Here is a 19,793-nt window from a genome sequence, read left to right on the forward strand (position 1 = left end):
TTAAGATGTGAATGGTCTCTCTTATTTATATTGTTAAACTGTCCAAAATATCCTTTATCTGAAATCTTCAGCATCTTAAGAGAAATCAGAGCCAAAGCTCATCTTATTCTAGTGGCTGTTGCGATCTAAGAAGGTCAGGTATCAGTGTTAATCAGTCAATTTTTGCCCAGGAACATAGATCGATGCTGTGCTGTGCCGCAAACCATAACCCAAGCAACGAACAGAGCTTTTTAAAAAGGTATGCTAGAAGAGAGGCCATTCCAGTCTAGTTGTAGCACATAATGAAATAGTGGATGGGAACGTTCATTGCCACTACTTGTTCTGTGTATGATTTTTGCACAGTCCATCTGTACCTCTCACAAGCACTGAATACACACAAAATCTAAAAAAAATGTAGACCCCAAATGGTAAATTCTTTTCTACTTTAGTGCACCTGATTTTTTTTTAAATGAAAAGCTATTTGCAGGTTAAGGATTCAAAGAAAAATGAAGCAAAATTATTAGATTCTAAACTTCCTTCATTTTTAGTATAAGACCATTTTATATTTGCATAATTTCCTTGCAGAAACTACTGAGTTGAGAACAGAATTATTTTGTTTTCCCTTTTTGATTTGTGTCTGTGTCTCAGACGGTTTAGAACTCAACTCTGTGTGCCATTGAATTGTGGGGATCTCTTCTTAATGATCTATTACAGTAATAATTTTAATAACACAATATGGCAGTTGAGCACTGTGTGGAGGACCATCTGTCTTCCAAAATTAGCCTTTGTGCCTTATTATTATTATTATGGAAAGTACTTGATTTGATATTTTTGGTACATACAATATTGTCTATGTTTTTAACTTAAATAAAGTTGTACTTTAGGATTTTTTCACTTTAGAATAACATTTACACATGCCACAGTGTAATAATTGTGACGGATGTGGTCACAGAGACTCCCTTGGGACTGCCACCTGATGTGCTCGAATTACCTCTGAGCCCGTTTTCCCTGCCAGCTTGGGACTCCAGAACCCTGCCTTGTTGAGCCAGACACGCTAGCCTGCTGCAACACAGACCCACATCTGATCCACATCCCCAAAGGTGCAGACTTAGGTTACTTGCAGAGCTGTTTTCACTTTATCTCCAGACACCCAGTTCCCAATGGGATCCAAACCCCAAATAAATCAGTTTTACTCTGTATAAAGCTTATACAGGGCAAACTCATAAATTGTCTGCCCTCTGTAACACGGATAGAGAGAGATGCACAGCTGTTTGTTCCCCCAGGTATTAATCACTTACTCTGGGTTAATTAATAAATAAAAGTGATTTTATTAAGTATAAACAGTAGGATTTAAGTGGTTTCAAGTAATAACAGACAGAACAAAGTAAGTTACCAAGCAAAAACATGCAAGTCTGAGCCTAATACAGGGGTGGCCAACCTGAACCTGAGAAGGAGCCAGAATTTACCAATGTACATTGCCAAAGAGTCACAGTAATAAGTCAGCAGCTCCCTCTGCTCCCAGCGCATCCCACCCACTGGCAGCCCCACCAATCAGCATCTCCCCCTCCCTCCCAGCACCTCCCGATCAGCTGTTTCTTGGGGTGCAAGAGGCTCTTGGGGGAGGACGGAGGGCAAGGCAGCTCAGGGAAGGGAGTGGGAGGGGACAGAGTGGAGGCAGGGCCTGTGGCCGGGTCAGGAGTTGAGCAGTGAGCACCTACTGGCACATTGGAAATTTGGTGCCTGTAGCTCTAGCCCTGGAGTCGGTGCCTATACAAGGAGTCGCATATTATCTTCTGAAGAGCTGCATGTGACTCTGGAGCCACAGGATGGCCAACTCTGGCTTAATACATTAAGAAACTGTTTACAGGTAAAATCTCACCCTCAGCAATGTTCCAATAAGTTTCTTTCACAGACTAGACTCCTTCCTAGTTGGGCCCAATCCTTTCCCCTGGTATAGTTCTTGTTAGCAGACATCTTAGGTGGAAACTAGGGGTTTTCTCATGACTGGAAGTCCACTTTGTTCTGCTCCACCCCCTTTTTATAGCTTTGGCACAAGGCAGGAATCTTTTCTCTCTGCCCACCCCTCTTTCTAAATGGAAAAGTACCAGATTTAAGATGGATTCCAGTATCATGTGACATGGTCACATGTCCTGTGAGACCTCATTCTTCATTACCCATGGGCTAGCTCACACATATGCAGGAAGGCTTGCCAGTAAATAAACCATCTACAACCAATTGTCCAGTCAATGGGAGCCATCAAGATTCTAAACAACCATTAATGGCCCACACTTTGCATAATTACAATAGGACCTCAGAGTTATACTTCATATTTCTAGCTTCAGATACAAGAATAATGCACGCATACAAATAGAAGGAATATATTCAGTAGGTTATAACCTTTGTAATGATACCTTATAGAGGACCTTTTGCTTAAAGCATATTCCAGTTGCATCATATTCATACTCATAAGCATATTTCCATAAGACATTATGGAGTGCAATGTCACAATAATATGTGCTTGAATTTTTAGGGAGAAAATTAAAAAAATAGATGCCGAAGTTATACTGGTAAAATATGCACATGAACTTAAGTAGCTGAGTGGGAGCAAAAGGTGTATGTAACTAGCACAGCAATTTTGTATTTATTTATTTTCCATATTCAGATTTATGTTCTCTTGTAAATGTGAGCTCAGTGCTATACAAGACATGCAGATGTGTATTTTGAGCACACAGTTGCCTGTTCGTACATATACATGTGCAAATCATCCCAGATCAGAGAGCTGATGCTAGGCCAATGGAATGATAACAGAACACACTTTCCCCCTTTAGATACCCATTCTACAGTATTGTCAATTTCTGTGTGTTTAAAAAGGAATCCGTGTTCTGTCTGAATGTTCTGAGGGAATTCTTTTCAGATGCTACAGTATTTTAAGCCTAGAAAAATCACACAAACATTTTAAAGACATTTTCTTTATTTTTTCAGATGGTCAGGATCATTCACTGCCTCCTGTCTCTTATCATAAAAAGAAGTTGGCAAAGAGACCAGGATACATGAGACCACAAGCTCCACAACAGATAGAGTTTCAGCCTCCTGCTCACTGCAAGCCATTCAATCCAAAGGGGCTTGAATATGGCAGAAAGCATTGTGAAGACTTCGAGAACTGCTCTCTGCACAGACTATGCAAAAATGACTTTGAATTCTTACATTGTAATTCATCTGTAAACAGTACCATTGTTACCACCACTGTGGTAACAACATCCACTACGGCTGGAAATGTGACAGGAAGCCTCAGAAATCTGTCAGATCTCAGGATTCAGCCGTCAGAAAATGTAATTCTGCCAGTTTGTCCTGCAGCTGCCACATGTAAAAGAGACTTCTCACCTGTGTGCAGTTCAAATACATGGCAGACTAATCTACTAGCGACTACGTGGGAGACAATCCACGGTGCTAGAGTAAAGGAGCCAAAGAAAATGTACACTTTGGATCAGAAGGAAGTGAATAATAACTGTGTATATAACAACAAAGAAGTTACTTCTTACTCGTCCAGTACTTGGGATAGCTTTAATTCAAGTTTCAGCTTCATACAGCTCTCACTGAACTCAAGTTTTGAAAAAAGTGACACTGAAGGCCAGTCAGATGACAGGGCAACGGAACACACTCTGGAAACAAATGCAACAAGACAAATAGAAAATGTTACTTTACATGAACCAGAGGAGAGACTAAGAAGTTCACATAAAGACGTAGGGGCTTCATCTTGTATCTGTAGGCATGGGGAGGATTATCAGTGTGCAAGAGAGACCATAGTGAAAGATAAATTGCAGAATTGTGAGATGGTATCTCTTTTGGATACAGATGCAGCATTTTCATGTTCCACAGATTCCTCAGATGCAGCATCTGCTGGTTCTTCTGTTACCTCAGGCTACGAAAGTAGCTTTACTGTTAGTGATCACAACTGGGATACCCTGATGAGGAAATATGAACTGGTGCTATTGGACTGCTTGGTTGGGAACCGTACTATATTAAAGGTTGGTAATCGCACTGTTTGTTCATGTTCATTTGGTGCTGTGGATTTTTAGACAAATCAATCACTGGGCTGTTGCAGAAGACAGGAAATGTCTGGCTTTTGTGGCTTTGAGGCATTTCTTTATATGGATTTACAGCAGCATAGTGCATGGTTAGAAATGAGAGAGAACCATTACTCTGTTTCCTTTTCCCAATTTCCTTCTTAAAATAACCTATTTTAATCTTTCTTGTAATGGTTAAAATTGCAATTTCAGCAGACTACAGTAATCTTAATTTCCTTTCCTAAAAGCTGTGGTGTTTCTGTATTAAACAGCTGACACTTCCTCCCAGAAGTGGCTGTATTTTGTTGATGGATGAAGTGACCGGTATTAGTGTGTGAGGGGCCCAATTCTGGCATGGGTTGTGCAGTTGAAACCAGAGGTCCACACAGGGGTTATTGTTGTCCCAGTTTTGAAGAAAGTAGATCCATGTAGCCATTGCTCTGCAGGTCTTCCCTATGTAGCACCCTGAAGGGCATTTTGGAAGAAGGCTTACAAGTCAAGTGGTATGGTCAACTCACTTGAATACATACGTTGCCTGACCTAGTCTCACAACTTCCTGCTAGGTTAATTTTGTACCGTGGATTAAATGTGGGACTGAAGATGGCCAGAAATCAGGCTCACAATAATGCTGCTTTTGCAGCTTTCGTATGTGCTCACTAAGAACAATTACTTTGGTTTCAGGTGTGGAACAACAGTGTGACTGTATTCATTTAGGATAAGTGCCTGTAAGAGTAAAATGATATTAAGCTTAATCAAAACGTCAGGGTTGGGTTGGAAGATAACTCAAATCTTTCGGGGTCAGGTCAGGTCTCCTTCTGCTTGTAGGGATGGTGCTTCAGCAGTTGCGTGTCCTGCTCCTGCTGGCCGTTGCCACCTTGCTGCGCTGTGTGCACTGTGCAGTGACTGAGCAAAGTTGTTGCAGCACCTCTCTGCAGACCATACAAGGAGTAGTGGCCATTAGGAATGGGGAAAAATGGATGCTGCTGCACTGACCGCACAGGAAGCAGGCGGTGGCAGCACTGGCTCAGGTTCAGGGGAAAAGGTCAATGTCAATCTGGAAAACAACTCAACCTTCCTGGGGTCAGGCGGACTTCGGTCTAGTTTGGGTCCAGGTTGGGCTTAAAAATTAGACCTGAGCAGACTTCTGTTGTAGGAGGGGGGAAAAAAAGCATCCAAACCCACTCGTGAGTACCCATTGTTGTAGTTAAACTTACGTTTTTGTATTGATACAGATAAAATCCTTAATGTTAAGGCTTCAGAGGCTTCAAGAAAAAGCAATAGAGGAAGATGACTATGATAAAGGTGAGACTTTTTAATTATTGTTTTCATATTAGTTTTTAATTTTGTTTTACAATTGCTACACTACTGTGATTGGGTAATGGTGACAAAAGTTCAGTGAGCATGTGGTTGTATTATTTATTATGCAGTACAATGAGGTATAGAAATTAAAGGAAGAAGTAGGTCAGCAGGTAGCACAAGAAACAATGCAACAGTTTATTATATTGAGCCACCTCGCAAGGCAAGTATCCACCATCTGGATCAGATACCTTCAAACAGCATGACTTAAAAATACAAAAATGAGTGAAAGACTTAAATGGGGCAAGGAGAGTACTGATTGCTGATGAAGCATAATTTTCTATTCACCACAATTAGTCACCACAGTGCAGTGGAGACCATAAATAGAAGAAGTGAGGTCAGCAATTTTAGAACACAAGTTGCAACACCAGCTCTTATAAATGTGAATTATGACAGCTTGAGGGACAAGCTGAATAGCCACCAAATTGAATCAAATAATCTCAAGTAAAACAATCTAAGATTGCAGTATGCATGGTTATTGTCTATGACAAGATACAGCTGCTGGTGAATACTCTATATTTAATAAATGCTTGTCAACTTAAGTGCTTTATAAATATTGTATAATGTGTTGTATATACATCTGAGTATGTGTGCATGTGTAATTAAATGAAAAAAACTTTAACACAGGTTACTCAGTGATAGCTTATGCCCTTCCAGAACACAGAGTTCAGCAAAACTCAAAATTTTGAAAATCAGGAGATAGAGTTAAAATAAATGCTTAACTCTGCCCCGTGAAGCTGCCAGTAGCCACTGGGAATTATCCGCATCACTCCTGCTGCGTTCATTGGGTAAGGTGCAGCTGCATTGAGTGGTGGAGGAATAAGTTGGAAGAGCTGTGATTGTGATATGAGGAGATCTGAGTCTGAGTCCCCCTGTGTGTGCTATCAAAGGAAAGAGCTGCTTGTGTGCCTTGAGCCTCCAGCATGCATCGTTTCCGTACAGAATTGTATAGGTTGGGTCATTAGCAGGGCACTGGGGTCTTCATGCCATGGGTATTGTCAGTAGTGAGCTGGGATATTAAAACAGTATGTGGATTTAATGATAGAAAGGGCAAAGTGTAGGTTAAGTTGATATCCTGGGCGCAAGTGTGAAGGGGCTGTAAAAGGGTATGAACTGGTTGTTAATTTTACAGGGATGGTATTCTCTTGGGGGAGTAGGCTCAGTGTAGGGGACGTTTAGGTAACGCTTGTCCATTACAGTGAAAAGGCAGAGTGGGAGAGTGCATGTTATGGGCATCGTGGGGCATTGGTCAAAGGGCAGAGTTAAAGTTGCGGGCGTGTTTACCATAACACTCTATTGTCTGGATTTCAGAAGTTCGAGTTTGGTTGAACTTGATGTTCTGAAAGGGCGTGGGCTTTCACCAGGCCACCTTAACTTTGCACTAATTATGTGTTTTGCCATTTAATTTCGTGTTTTTTTTGTTTTTTTTTTTAAACCAAAAGACATGCTTGTTGGTCAAAGTTAGAGGTGGTTAAGGCAGTTGTAGTTGTCACCTAGAGTTGCAACTGATATGCTACTGTATCTAGTTTATAATCAAAAGACCTGGCTTTTTTATAGTGCTTTTCATCACTTGATCTAAAGGAACTTTACATTATTATCCCCATTTTACAGATGGGAAACTAAGAGACAGAGAGTTGAAGTGACTTGCCCAAGGTCACTCAGCAGGCCAGAGGCAGAGCTAGGAACAGTCCCAGTCCAGTGGCCTTTGCACTAGGCACATGGTTGCTATGTGATTCCTCAGTGCTCCTCCCTCCTCTAGTACATTTTGTGGTAGTGGAATGGGGATAATGGTCGTGCTTTTGAACTGTTTCTAATTCGTAGTTGCTAACAGCGCTGGTGAGAGAAATCTCATCCATCGTCTGTCCCCCAAAACCATGACATTTTAATTACAAAGTTGTTCCACTAGCTTTAAGCGGGTAAGAGAAGATTAGTATCTGTCGCGTGTTCCCCACCACATCTACCATACCATTTCCTGCAACATATAGCCTCCCCACCTCTCAACATTTCCAGCTTCCTTTTCTATCCCATTCAGCCATTAGTTGGCACTGCAGAAGCCATCAACACGTAAGAAGTTGCTTCTTGCTGTCTCCTGCTCTGTGCTGCTACACACGTGTATTATAAGCAGCAACTTAATGGAGGACTGCACATGTTATGGGCAGATCCTGGTGCACATATGGGGGCAGAATGGGGCTCAGACATCCCTGGAGAGGCAACTCCCACCCCCAAGATTCCAGCTCTCATGGGGAGTAAGGAGAAAGGCCCATTTCCTGCTACTCACCCCCATATCAGTTTCCCAATGTCCATCCCCTACCATCCATCCCCATTTATCCCCCTCCCCTTGATGAAGCCCCAACTCCCTTTCCCCCCGTTACCCTTCACTCTTTCTCTGCCAGCAAGCATTCATGTCTAATTTCTTTTACAAAAATACTTTGGTTCAGTCCTTCCCCCCCCCAAACAAAACCAAACCCCAACCTCTGACAGAAACAGATTTTAGCAATATGGCATCCGGCCTTTTCCAACATTCTGCCCAAAGTGGGACTCAGACTGACACTGACTGGGTCATGTTCCTTCCAAGGACTATTGCTTATCTCCTTCAGTATCCAGCTGATGTGAAACTTTGAAGGCTAACAACTTCTCTGTCCATACATGTTCAGTGTAATACTTTATCGGGATGAAAGTAACTTAAAGGAATTGCTGGTACTGCAGAGTCCTGCGGAGGAGGAGGGGCCTCAACTGGAAGAGGCGTGGCTTCTATCAGAAGAGGTGGGGCCTTTAAATCCTGGGGCTTTTAAATGAGGATTTAAAGGGCTCGGGGATTTGGGTGAAGCTAGGAGCTGGGCCCTTTAAATCATCCCCGGAGCTACCAGCTGCAGAGGCAGCTGGGAGCCCTGGGGTTTGGGCAGGGGTGAAAGTAATTTACATTTCTTACCCATATGATCCAATTGCAAGCAACCCACCTCTCCTACATACTTCATGGATCCCTCCCATTGCATGACATAGAGAAAATAAAGCTACTATTACTACTACCAGTACTGTCTGTAATAAAACTTTACTATTGGAATAAGCCTGAAAAAGTGAGAACTCACTGTCACATTTTTCTCCATGTCTTCCCTCCTCCTCCAACCAGGATGCTCTAGGCTCTGTGCTTTCTCCCTGTCTGGCACTCAGCTGCTGCAGGGGTTTCTCTCTAGCTTGCAGCAGGGAGCAGGTAGACTGGCTGAGGGAGGGAGAAGCCTGCCTCTTGCATAAGAACAATTTAAACTCAGCTGTTCCCTGCAGAGTTCAGTAACATTTCAAAGAGAATCTGCAAGCAGTTTGGACATCACAACCATGATCCTCTGCTGGGGAGGGAATGGGATAGATTTGAACTTGGAAATGGTTCCTGATTTTGATAGTGTTTTTTGTGTATAGGAGATCCCCCTCATCCCATGGGCAGAAAAGAACTGCCCCTGCCATGGTCACCCCCCTCCCCCCCAACAACAACAACTGGGAGTGAAATTAACAAGGATACCAGAAACTGCTCCTAACCCTGGGGGCTGAATTGCACAGGGAACAGCTGAGTTTAAACTGTTCTTATGCAGGCAGCAGCAGCAGGCATCTCAGCCAGTCTCCCTACTGCAAACTAGAGCCTAGAGGAGAACCCCTGCTGAGAGGGAGGGAAGGAATGCAGAGCCTTGTCTGCAGCCTGGCTGGAGGAGTAGGAGGGAGGAGAGGAGAAACCAATGCAACAATGAGTTTTCCCTTTCCACCTGCTTTTATTAGCTCTGGATTTAAGCTGTGCAGCCAAATGCTTGTATTTCTTGTGTATATTAGTACTGGAGAGATCCCCTCATCCCAGGGGCTGAAAAGGACTGCCCCTGCCATGGTCAAACACACCTTTCCCCCAGCTACTGTGAGTGAAATTAATAAGGATGCCAGAAACTGCTCCTAACCCCAGGGGCTGAATGGCTCAGGGAACAGCTGAGTTTAAACTATTCTTATGCAGGGGGCAGGCTTCTCCCTCCCTCAGCCAATCTCCTTTTCTTACCGGTCCTCTGTACCTGCCTGTGCAGGCTTACCTTCACCTCTGTACGTTATGTGCCTAACTGGAGAAACAAACATTTTGGAATAACAGTTTAACTTGGTTTCCCCCAAAGGACCATGCATGCTGTTGGAGTAATGCCTGAGCATTGGACTCCCTGGTTTGATCTCTATCTGTGAGGAAAAAGAAGTTGCCAGAATCTGTCAGTTTAAAAAAAAAAAAAAAAAAAAAGCTGTTCTCCCCCCTGCCCCAGGTGCTGTATCTCAAAAAACCCTTGGTCAAATAGCCCCAAATGTATATCACTAATAGACCACTATGCTTCCATGAGGCACACCAAATTTCAAGGGAGTGAGTAACCACATAGGTTTTAAAGCACTTAGAGTTGAGCTTTAAACGGAAAGCTGGTCTGAACCTTAATTTATAGCTAACTTTTGTTCTGTTGTAATAAGCATTCGGTATTGTCAGGTAATTTTATCAATTTTTTTTTTTCATTTTCAGGGTTTGAAATGGGAGGGAGATGGTTTTTGGTAAAGAGGGTACTATTTTATGTCCCGATGAAATTGAGTCCAGAGTTGACTAAACTGTGAGCTGCAGAAAATCACCATTTCTACCTGTTTAATTTATTACCCACTTTCCAACTTCTGCTGCAATTGAGGCTTACAAATGAGGCAGGGATTCTGCAGACAACTGTTTCCTTCACTGCATAACATTGCCTCATTTACTATCCATTCTGTGCAATGAATGAGGGAAAGGCCCTGTGGAAAAACTATGTAATCATGTAATTGAAGTCTGTGGGTAAAATTCTCAGAGCTCCTCCTATTCCATTTTAAAAGTTCCTTAGTGACTTAGACACTTAGGAACCTAAATCTCATTGACTTTCAATCAGGCTTAGGCTTTTCAGTGCCCAAGTTACTTTTGAAAATGAAACTTACTCCTAAGTCACTTAGATGTGCTTTTTTTTTTTAATTTTACCCTATAACAAAATGTATACCTATGTATACTTAATTCTAGCACTTCATAACTTGTGAGTTCTTGACCTACTTTCTCTTGTGGGTCTTTGTTCCTCTTCTGATGCAATATTCAGCCAATTTTTATGAGTACTTTTTATCATTTTCCTAACATCTGAGCTGACTTCTCTAGTTTTTTCTTTGTGAAATGCACATTGCTAATCTCAAGGGAAAGACTCTGACTGAGAATGTATGGTGTAGCAAGAAGAATTGGAACTGTGACCTCTTTCTCCTTGTGAGGTGATGGTGTTTCAGTTTTGGTTTTAGAAACTACTTTGTATCCTACTGACAGTAGCAAAGTCATACCTGGTGAAAAGTTAAGTTTTAAAACTTATTAAAGAGCTGACGGATTTATTTAGTGCCAATTTCTATCTAAAATGTCTGAAATTGTTTTTTTTTCATGCATATTGTTAGAAAGGGATGAAGATACTGAACATCTATTACTAGAAATGTGATGTAAAAATGTAAATAGGTATATAGGTATGAAAAGGAGAAAAACTGAAACAATGCATACAGTGCTTTGAAAGTATACTATGTTTTAATAAAAATCTGTCTTTGAAATTTTGGGGTTTTCTTTGTGCATGTAGTGACTTTTCTAGTCAAAAGCAGAACTGCCATTCAAGTGTATTAAATAGCCTGTAATATTTGCCACATAGAGTTAGACCACTGCTGGTCCATCTAGTCTGAGGATTTTCAAAGGAGGGGAAAACTGTGGTGTAGTGCAGTTAGTCAGCTGTGCAATGCCATATGGGCATGCGTGTGTGTGTGTGCGCGCGCGTGTGTGAGAGACAGAGAGAGAGAGAGAAGGATCTGGGCAAGTGATCAACGTATATAACCTGAAATATGAAATCTGATTACTGCCATAATTGTTACGGTTTGCATAATTGCAAATGTTATCACTCTTTTTAGGATTATTGAATCCTCTTCAGCTGCAGTAATAGACTATTGCTAAAACAACAGATTTTCAAACTTATAGTGCTCACTCTTTAAAAGTCCTCTCATCCTGCAGAGAAGGGTAAGGGTGTGTGTGTGTGTTTTTTTTTTTTTTTTTTTTTTTAAGAAATACAATGGTAGGAAATTCTCTACAGTGCAGGAGGAATTCTAAAGGCCTGGGACTATGGGTCTATACTCTAAGCTTTAGAATCATGCAGTTTTTCTTCTGTAAATAAGATGGTATAGTGACAGCCAAAGAAAACATACAGTGGTTGTATATGGAACAGAAAAAAGTCAATCTTTATTTAAAAAATGAGCAGAAGTTATTTGAGGAAACAGGCACAATTAATTGAATTTTATAGAATAAGATGCTAAAATGAGACTGAAAGACCAAATAATTGCAAAATCTTGGTTTTGACACCTCCTCTCTTTTCTACTTCTCCACCCCTTTAATTACTACAGTTTTTGACAAATTATGGAAATTAAAATGTAAATTGAATGAGATCTATGCTGCTGGGAGGTGAAATGACTTTTCTATTCAAAAGCACTCTATTTGCCTTTGTGTTTTTATCTACTACCGTTACCCCAGACAAAAAAAGTATTATATAAACATATATTATTAATGGTGATACAAAAGGAAAGTGCTTGCCCTTGATTCCCTCTAGTGAATGTCAAGATACTTGAAGATGGAAGTGAACAGTAAACCCTAAATGTTCAAAGCAGTAGATGATGGTATAGCCATGAAACTCACTTTGGTTTTAATGGATGTTTGTGCAGCCACAATTATCCACAAATTTGAAAAAGTAGATTTGAATATCTTCTAGTATTATTTTCAGTAAACATTAGAGGTTCTAGCACAATGATACATATATAGTAGTGCCAAGCCTTTTTACATAGTGTACCTTCCCTTGTACACAGACGTATTTCCAACACAGATACTTCCCCCTGTGGTATTTTTGTCAAATGTGTATTCATTTAGATGAATCACCCCTGCTCCCAGTTTAATTTTAAATATAAAATGTAAAATATCAGGATTTATTACACCTTTTATTACCTGCTATTCAATCTATGTGGTTAAATATAATGAAATGTCGTCTCATTTGTTTCTGTATTTACTTACAGTCTCCTCTTGATGGCCACATTACTGTATTTTTTCCAAGCAGGTACAATGCCCTGGGAATGTGATAACAGCATTTTGCCTTACATAGCATATAGCAGAAATTGGTCTGTTCTCCATGGATCGCTTGGAGTGTTGTCATGGCTCATTATTCATGATGGAGCTTGACAGCTGCAAGGTTAAACATGCTGCTGAAAAAAATAAAAGCAGCACATTTTTGTGTCTATGGGAGTTGGGCTTGCAAGGGTAGCAGTATAGGCTTTTTTTGTTTGGCACAGTTGCATGTCTAAACATTTAAAAACCCCTTTTATTTTCTTTTATTAGCTCCCAAGAGCTCCTGGAGTAATTTTCATTGCCCTCAGTAGCACCAGATGCTGGGGGCAGACTGTCTGACATGAAGTTTCAGGGTCAAGTCTGTTGCTGAGCTCCACATCCTTGTGTAGCCAGTTGTTTCAAAATTAACTATGTACAATAGTTTAAAAAATAACTGAATCTCATCCATGCAGGAATGAAAACACACAGACTTCCTGCTTAGAACTGGTGGAAAATGCTGACTTACTCTGCAGAACTAGGTTCTGTTGGGAGTCTGGATTCTCCAAAGCAGGTGGTATAATGGAATAGAACAATTCTTCGCAGAGCCATTGTGCCAGCTTGAATGTAGAGAACATACAACATATGTCATGACAGAGTCTATCCTACCTCTGCAAGCATAAATAGTAGGGTAGGTATTTTTGTTCATAGTAACCTATGAAGCCTTCAGCTATTTTAGCTTATAAGTTAACAGGGCTTGATAATATAAGCTGGTGGGTTCTGTCACTGTCTGGTGCACCAAAGAAGACTGTCCAGCCATGTTCTTCCAGTTTTTTCTGTTAAGAGTGTTACCCTAAGAGCCCCTCAGTGCCAACTAGTAGAGGGCCGTCAATACTGTAACTCATATCAGGCCGGACATACTCATTACCCCCAATGCACTGTTGTCATATGTATCTAAAAGGTGTCATATGATGTCTCGTGAAAACTGCTGGACCCAAAAATCGTTATGTGATGTGTCTAAGTTATATATAGGGCCCCTACCAAATCCACAGTCCATTTTGATCAATTTCACGGTCATAGGATTTAAAAAATCATACATTTCATTATTTCACCTATTTAAATCTGAAATTTCATGGTATTGTAATTGCAGGAGGTGTTGGGGGGAGTGCAAGGTTGTTGAAGGGGAGGTTACACCTTTACCTCTGTGCTGCTGCTGGTGGAGGCACTGCCGTCAGGGCTGGGCAGTTGGAAAGTGGCAGTTGCTGTCTGGGATCCCAGCTCTGAAGGCAGAGCTGCTGCCAGCAGCAAGAGTGGCATGGTATGGTATTGCCACCCTTCTGTGCTGCTGCCTGCAGAGCTGGGCCCTCTGTAAGCAGCTGCCATGCTCCAGCTGCCCAGCTCTGAAGGCAGCAGCACAAGAAGTAAGGGTGGCAATACCATACCCTTACTTCTGCAGTGCTGCTGGTGGAGTGCTGCCTCTAGACTTCAGTGTGTGCCACGATCAGTGAAGCACTCTGATTCACTAACAAGCCCTCTTCATAAATTCTGCCTTCTGGAATTGGACAAAGGTGACTCGTTACCTCCTTGGAAAACTCGGCCAAAAGCTGTTCTCTGGCCATCCAGCTCTGAAGACAGCACAGAAGTAAGGGTGGCAACACTGCTACCCCCTTAAAATAACCTCGCAACCCCCCTGCAATTCCCTTTTGGGTCAGGACCACAATTTGAGAAACGCTGGTCTCACCCATAAAATCTGTATATTATAGGGTAAAAGCACACAAAAGACCAGATTTCATGGGTTGGGAGGACCAGATTTCACGGTTCATGATGCGTTTTTCATGGCAGTGAATTTTGTAGGGCCCCAGTTATATTTGTGTGATTAAAATGTGCTTGGGAGGCAGTGCATAAATCAGGCCTGTTCTAGACAAAGCAATGTGGATTCACCTGTCTGACTGGCTTGATTACAGAGAAACAGTGAAAGTACATTTATGTGTAAGGTAAACAAAGCAATTAAGCTAACAATCAACAGAGGAGAGAGTTTAGTGAGCCCACTGCGGGTTTGAGTCTGCTGCACCCCCAGAAAGTCTTCTGACTTTTGAGACAAAGACAGTGAACATTGGAAAATATAAAGGGGAGCAAAATCCATCACTTAAGAGACATAGGGAACTGCACCCTCTGAGCCTGTGAAAGTTGTATTCTCTTGGCTTGAGGGGCAGGAGTTGCTGATAACTTCTGTAAGTTAGAAGCTGTTTTTGGCAAAGATGTAACTTCCTAGAATTAAGTTTAGTCACTAGAAAAAGCGTGTTTTGTTTTGTTTGTAACCTTACTTATCTCTTTATCTCTTGCTTAGTATCACATAAATCTCTGTTCTTTGTTAATAAACATATTCTTAGTTTTACTAGAAACCACTTCAGTTCTATTATATTGAGATATAAAGTCAGTCTTCAGCTAACCTAACAGGCTCATGTGTACACTGTCTCTTTGGAGGTGCAGACTTAATAATTTCCATGAGTGTCCAGTGCAAGGGACTGGACACCACAAGGGATCTTGGAAACTGGGGTTCACTGATTGTTACCTGCAAGGCAACGTTTGGATTGGCAGAGTCTCAAAGAGTTTGCTGGGGAGACAGATGGTTATGACCGGGAACTGACACACAGTATAATCTCCTATAAAACTCTCTTGCTAAGGCAGAGGGATAACACAGTGGTTTACGGTTCTGGGTGTCCTGAACAGAATGTCACACAGGGCTTAAAGTTTAATTTATCTACTTCTGCAGGCCATCTGCCTGGAAGTCAAGGAGAGTCCGTCTGTTCTCTTCTCCTTATTAGCTTGGTCCCAACTCTCCTTAAAGACCAATCACCCTTTGACAGGTAGTGTCAGTACTTGGAAGATTCTAGTCCAAGGAATTCATAGGTATTGAAAAAGGTGTTGCTTATTAAGTAGCTGCTACTCTTTCTTATGCAGCAGCACTGAACAATGCCATGGTATGCTATTACAGGTGCTTTTAGCAGCACAGCACAGTATTCCCTGTTAGAGGATATCTAAGATGGAGGTCTTGAGCACTTAAGTTCTGATGTCACTTTTTGCAAGAGCAGAGGTGGGTTAACCCCAATCTTCTGGCCAAGTTATTACTTGGATCATTACATTCTGCCTCCCTAAGTTTCTCCCTGTAGTTTAAATTGGATGAGGCGTTGAAATAGATCTCTATGTCTGTATATATATCATAGTTTTGTACTAAACATATGAGCCAGTTTGATCTTAAGGTATGTAATTTTTGTTGGAAGAGCTGTTTACAGCTGAGGGTGAGCAAAATCCACATTGTATATATTGTTTTACTAATGGCCTGAAAGGGACTGTGTGATGTTCTAGTAACAAAGACTTGTTTGCAAGGTGTTCATTTCAACAGGCTGTAGAGGTGAAGGAAAGATAATTGTTTTTTTTGGGAGGAGGGAATATGCACTTAAGAGGACTTTTTTGGAAATGGGCTTTTGAAGAATATACAGCCTGGGGTCCATGCCTGGTTCAGGATAGGAGGATACAGGAGTCTGATTAAACTGGTTTTGGTGGTAATATCTTTTTAAAACATCCATATACGCTTGAGAATGAAAAAAGATCTTTAGTACTGTATAAAATGTCCAGTCAAACAAGGTTATTAAGTAAGGGGCTTGTGACACAGAAGGGAAAGACCTTCTGGCACAAGAGCGAAACAAATAATCTTGGGATCATGTGGCTTAACACTGAGGTAGCAGGGTGAAAGCAATTTGTCTTGGGGTTTGTGGGCCAAAAAGGGCTTCTTGCTATGTAAGATTTTCAGGTATGTTAAGCAGTGCTTTGTACTGTAGGCTTAAAGACAACGTGGAGATACTTTTTATAATCAGCTAGGCAAACTTTCTTTGACTCTCCTTTCTTTCTTGGATTTTTCTTTCTCTATTTCTATAATTTGCCAGCTAGATCTGTTCTTTCTTAAGAAAACATGCATGGATCCTTGTCATAAACAGATAGTTAAGGGTTAATGCCTCTTTTACCTATAAAGGGTTAAGAAGTTCACCTAGCGTATCTGGCACCTGAGCAGAGGAACCAATGGGGGAACTAGATGTTTCAAAAGGGAGGAGGGAAGTTTTCCTTTGTTTAGAGTTTCAGTTTCAGCCAGAGTGAAAAAGATCAAGGAACCAGCCTCTTATCAGAGTAGTAAGTTTTAGAAAGGAATAAATGGGTTTATGTTTATTTTCTTTGTAACTTGTCTTGGTACCATTAAGGGAATTATCAAATTTGGGTATTCTTGTGTGTATTAAGATTTTTGCCCAGGGGAACATCCTCTGTGTTTTGAATCTGTTGTCTGTGAGAGTAACTAGTATGCTAATCTCTCCCAGAGGGTTTTCTTTTACCTTTCTTTTCTTTAATTAAAAGCCTTTTTCTTAATACCTGATTGATTTTTTCCTTGTTTTTAGATCCAAGGGGATTGGATCTGGATCCACCAGAAGTTGGTGGGAGAAAGGAGGGGGGATGGTTAATTTCTCCTTGTTTTAAGATCCAAGGGGTTTGGATCTGTGTTCACCAGGAAATTGGTGAAGTCTCTCAAGGCTACCCAGGGAGGGGAAGGTTTTGGGGGGGAAAGAGGGTGTTCCAGACACTGAGAAATCTGGATGGTGGCAGCAAGACCAGATCTAAGCTGGTAGTTAAGTTTAGAACTTCTCATGCAGATCCCCCACATCTGTACCCTAAAGTTTAGAGTGGGGAAGGAACCTTGACAATCGTGTTTTTTTCTTTAACAAATATAAATGACTTTTTGAAAAGGAAGGAGCTGCATGGTTTCCAGTTTCATAGTTGACACTGAGATCAATAAGAGAGATTAAAAAAAACTTTAGTGCTCATGAAAAGTATGACTAGAGACTGAGCTATACTGTCCACCAAACAGATACAGCACAAGTAGCAGCCATGTAAACTTTTCAACTCTGTCCCAAAAATTGGCCTCTCTTTAAGAGACCAGTTCTATAGGACAGAGAGAACTTCAGTGTCCATATCCAGTTAGGCTTTCACTTTCCTGCTGAAACTACCAGCTAGGATACCATATTGCAAACACTGAGGGTGGCTTCAGTTAATTAAGTTACATTGCGGCAACCAATTCATTTTATGTAGAATGCAAAGGAGTCATCCAGATGGTACTGACTATGTGGCTGTCAGTCTGGACAGGATTTGAATCAGTAGTGACTTAAAGGGATAGCTCAGTGGTTTGAGCACTGGCCTGCTAAACCAAGGGTTGTGAGTTCAATCCTTGAGGGGGCCACTTAGGGATCTGGGACAAAAATCAGTACTTGGTCCTGCTAGTGAAGGCAGGGGGCTGGACTTGATGACCTTCCAGTTCTGTCAGATAGGTACATCTCCATTTATTATTATTATTTATTATAAAGGTTTCCTTATCCCACTTTCAGTCCATTAACTACCTGCCTAATCATCATCATGGCAAATCCCAAAGGGACATGGTCTCATGGGGTGGTCTGTTTGTATATTCAGTTTGTCCATCACTGGCAATATTGTTACGTGCCGAAGCTTTTGATGCCCGTGTGATTGCCACCTGTGCAGCAACAGTCCTTGGTACACACACTTTGGAATTCATTGGTTTTCCATTTTAATAATACGTCCATACCAGAAAAGCTGCCAAACCTCAATCAGTGCTGATGTAGATGGTTGCTGGGTTCATCTTAAAATCTCATTTCTCATCGTGTCCTGCCACTTCATATAGAGCAGCTAATGAAAACATCTAGAGAATCTAGAACATCAATCCAGTGTTTTTCAACCTTCCTCAGTGCATGCATTTCATTTCTGTATCATAGAGTTGGTGTAACTATGGTTCTTAGATCTGGAGCTTCATGGTGAGCTTGATGTCCTGACATCTCCTCAGAGGCTGCTGAAGGGCCTGGAACAAGGTAGCAGCTGCTGCTATATGAATGTCCAAATCTTTCAAGTGTCCAGTGCAGTATTAACCTGTCTGGATGGAATATCAAGCTGGCAGCAACTGTAAAATACTTGAGTGGTGTTATAGAATCATAGAAATGTAGGGCTGGAAGGGACCTCGAGAAGTCATCAAGTCCAGCCCGTTGTGCTGCACCAGGACCAAGTAAAGCTAGACCAACCCTGACAGGTGCTTGTCCATATTGTTTTTAAAAGCTTCCATTAATGGAGACTCCACAATGTCCCTTGGAAGCCTATTCCAGAGCTTAACTACCCTTTAGTTAGGAAGTTTTTCTCAGTATCTAACCTAAATCTCCCTCGCTGTCGATTTAAGCCCATTACTTTTTACCCTACCTTTAGTGGACATGGAGAACAATTGATCTGTCATTTATAACAGCCCTTAAGATATTGGAAGACTGATACCAGGCTGCCCCTCAGTCTTCTTTTCTCAAAACTAAACATGACCGGTTTTTTCAACCTTTCCTCATAGATTTTCGAAATCTTTTATCATTTTTATTGCTCTCTTCTTGACTCTTTCTAGTTTGTTTGCATCCTTCCCAAATTGTGGTGCCCAGAATTTGGACACAGTACTACAGCTGGGGCCTCACCAGGGGTGGTGTCAACCCATTGGGAGCCCTAAACAGGAATATCCCCCCCCCCCAGTACATACTAAAGAAATGAATATGGGCTCCACTTAAGCTGTTTCGGGCCCTAAGCAATTGCTTAGTCTGCTTATGTCTGCCACCGGCACTGGGCCTCACGAATGCCAAGTAGCACAAACGATTACCTCCTGTGTCTTAAATACAGTACTCCTATTAATACACCCCAGAATCATATTAGCCTTTTTTGCAGCTGCATCACATTGATGACTCATTCAGTTTGTGGTCCACTGTAACCTCCAGATCATTTTCAGCAGTACTACCATCTAGATAGTTATTCTCCATTTTGTAGTTGTGCATTTTATTTTTCCTTCCTAAGTGAAGTACTTTGTACTTGTCTTTAGTGAATTTCATCTTGTTGCATTCAGATCAATTCTCCAATTTGTCAAGGTCATTTTGAATTTTAAACTTGTCCTCCAAAGTGTGTGCAACCACTCCCAGTTTTCTGTCAGCTGCACATTTTAAAAATATACTCTATACTCCATTATCCAAGTCATTAACAAAAAATATTATATAATACTGGACCCCACTAAATACGCTCTCCCAACTTGACAGCAAACCACTGATAACTACTCTTTTTTAGTGTGGTCTTTCAACTGGTTATGCACCCACCTTACAGTAAATTCATTGAGACCACATTTCCCTAATTTGCTTATGAGGTGTCTTGCGGATCGATGTCAA

At 41.3% G+C, this 19,793-nt stretch overlaps 1 protein-coding gene across 1 annotated transcript in view; it reads left to right on the forward strand.

The window, feature by feature from the left end:
• DISC1 (DISC1 scaffold protein) overlaps positions 1 to 19,793 on the forward strand; it is a 399,613-nt gene that overhangs the window by 45,781 nt on the left and 334,039 nt on the right. Inside the window, 2 exon segments of the mRNA XM_075064148.1 lie at positions 2,962 to 4,004; positions 5,276 to 5,345. Coding sequence (XP_074920249.1) covers positions 3,030 to 4,004; positions 5,276 to 5,345 — 1,045 coding nt within the window. The 5' untranslated portion in view covers positions 2,962 to 3,029.

This window comes from Chelonoidis abingdonii, chromosome 3 (genome assembly GCF_003597395.2).
Source record: "Chelonoidis abingdonii isolate Lonesome George chromosome 3, CheloAbing_2.0, whole genome shotgun sequence".
NCBI lineage: Eukaryota > Metazoa > Chordata > Testudines > Testudinidae > Chelonoidis > Chelonoidis abingdonii.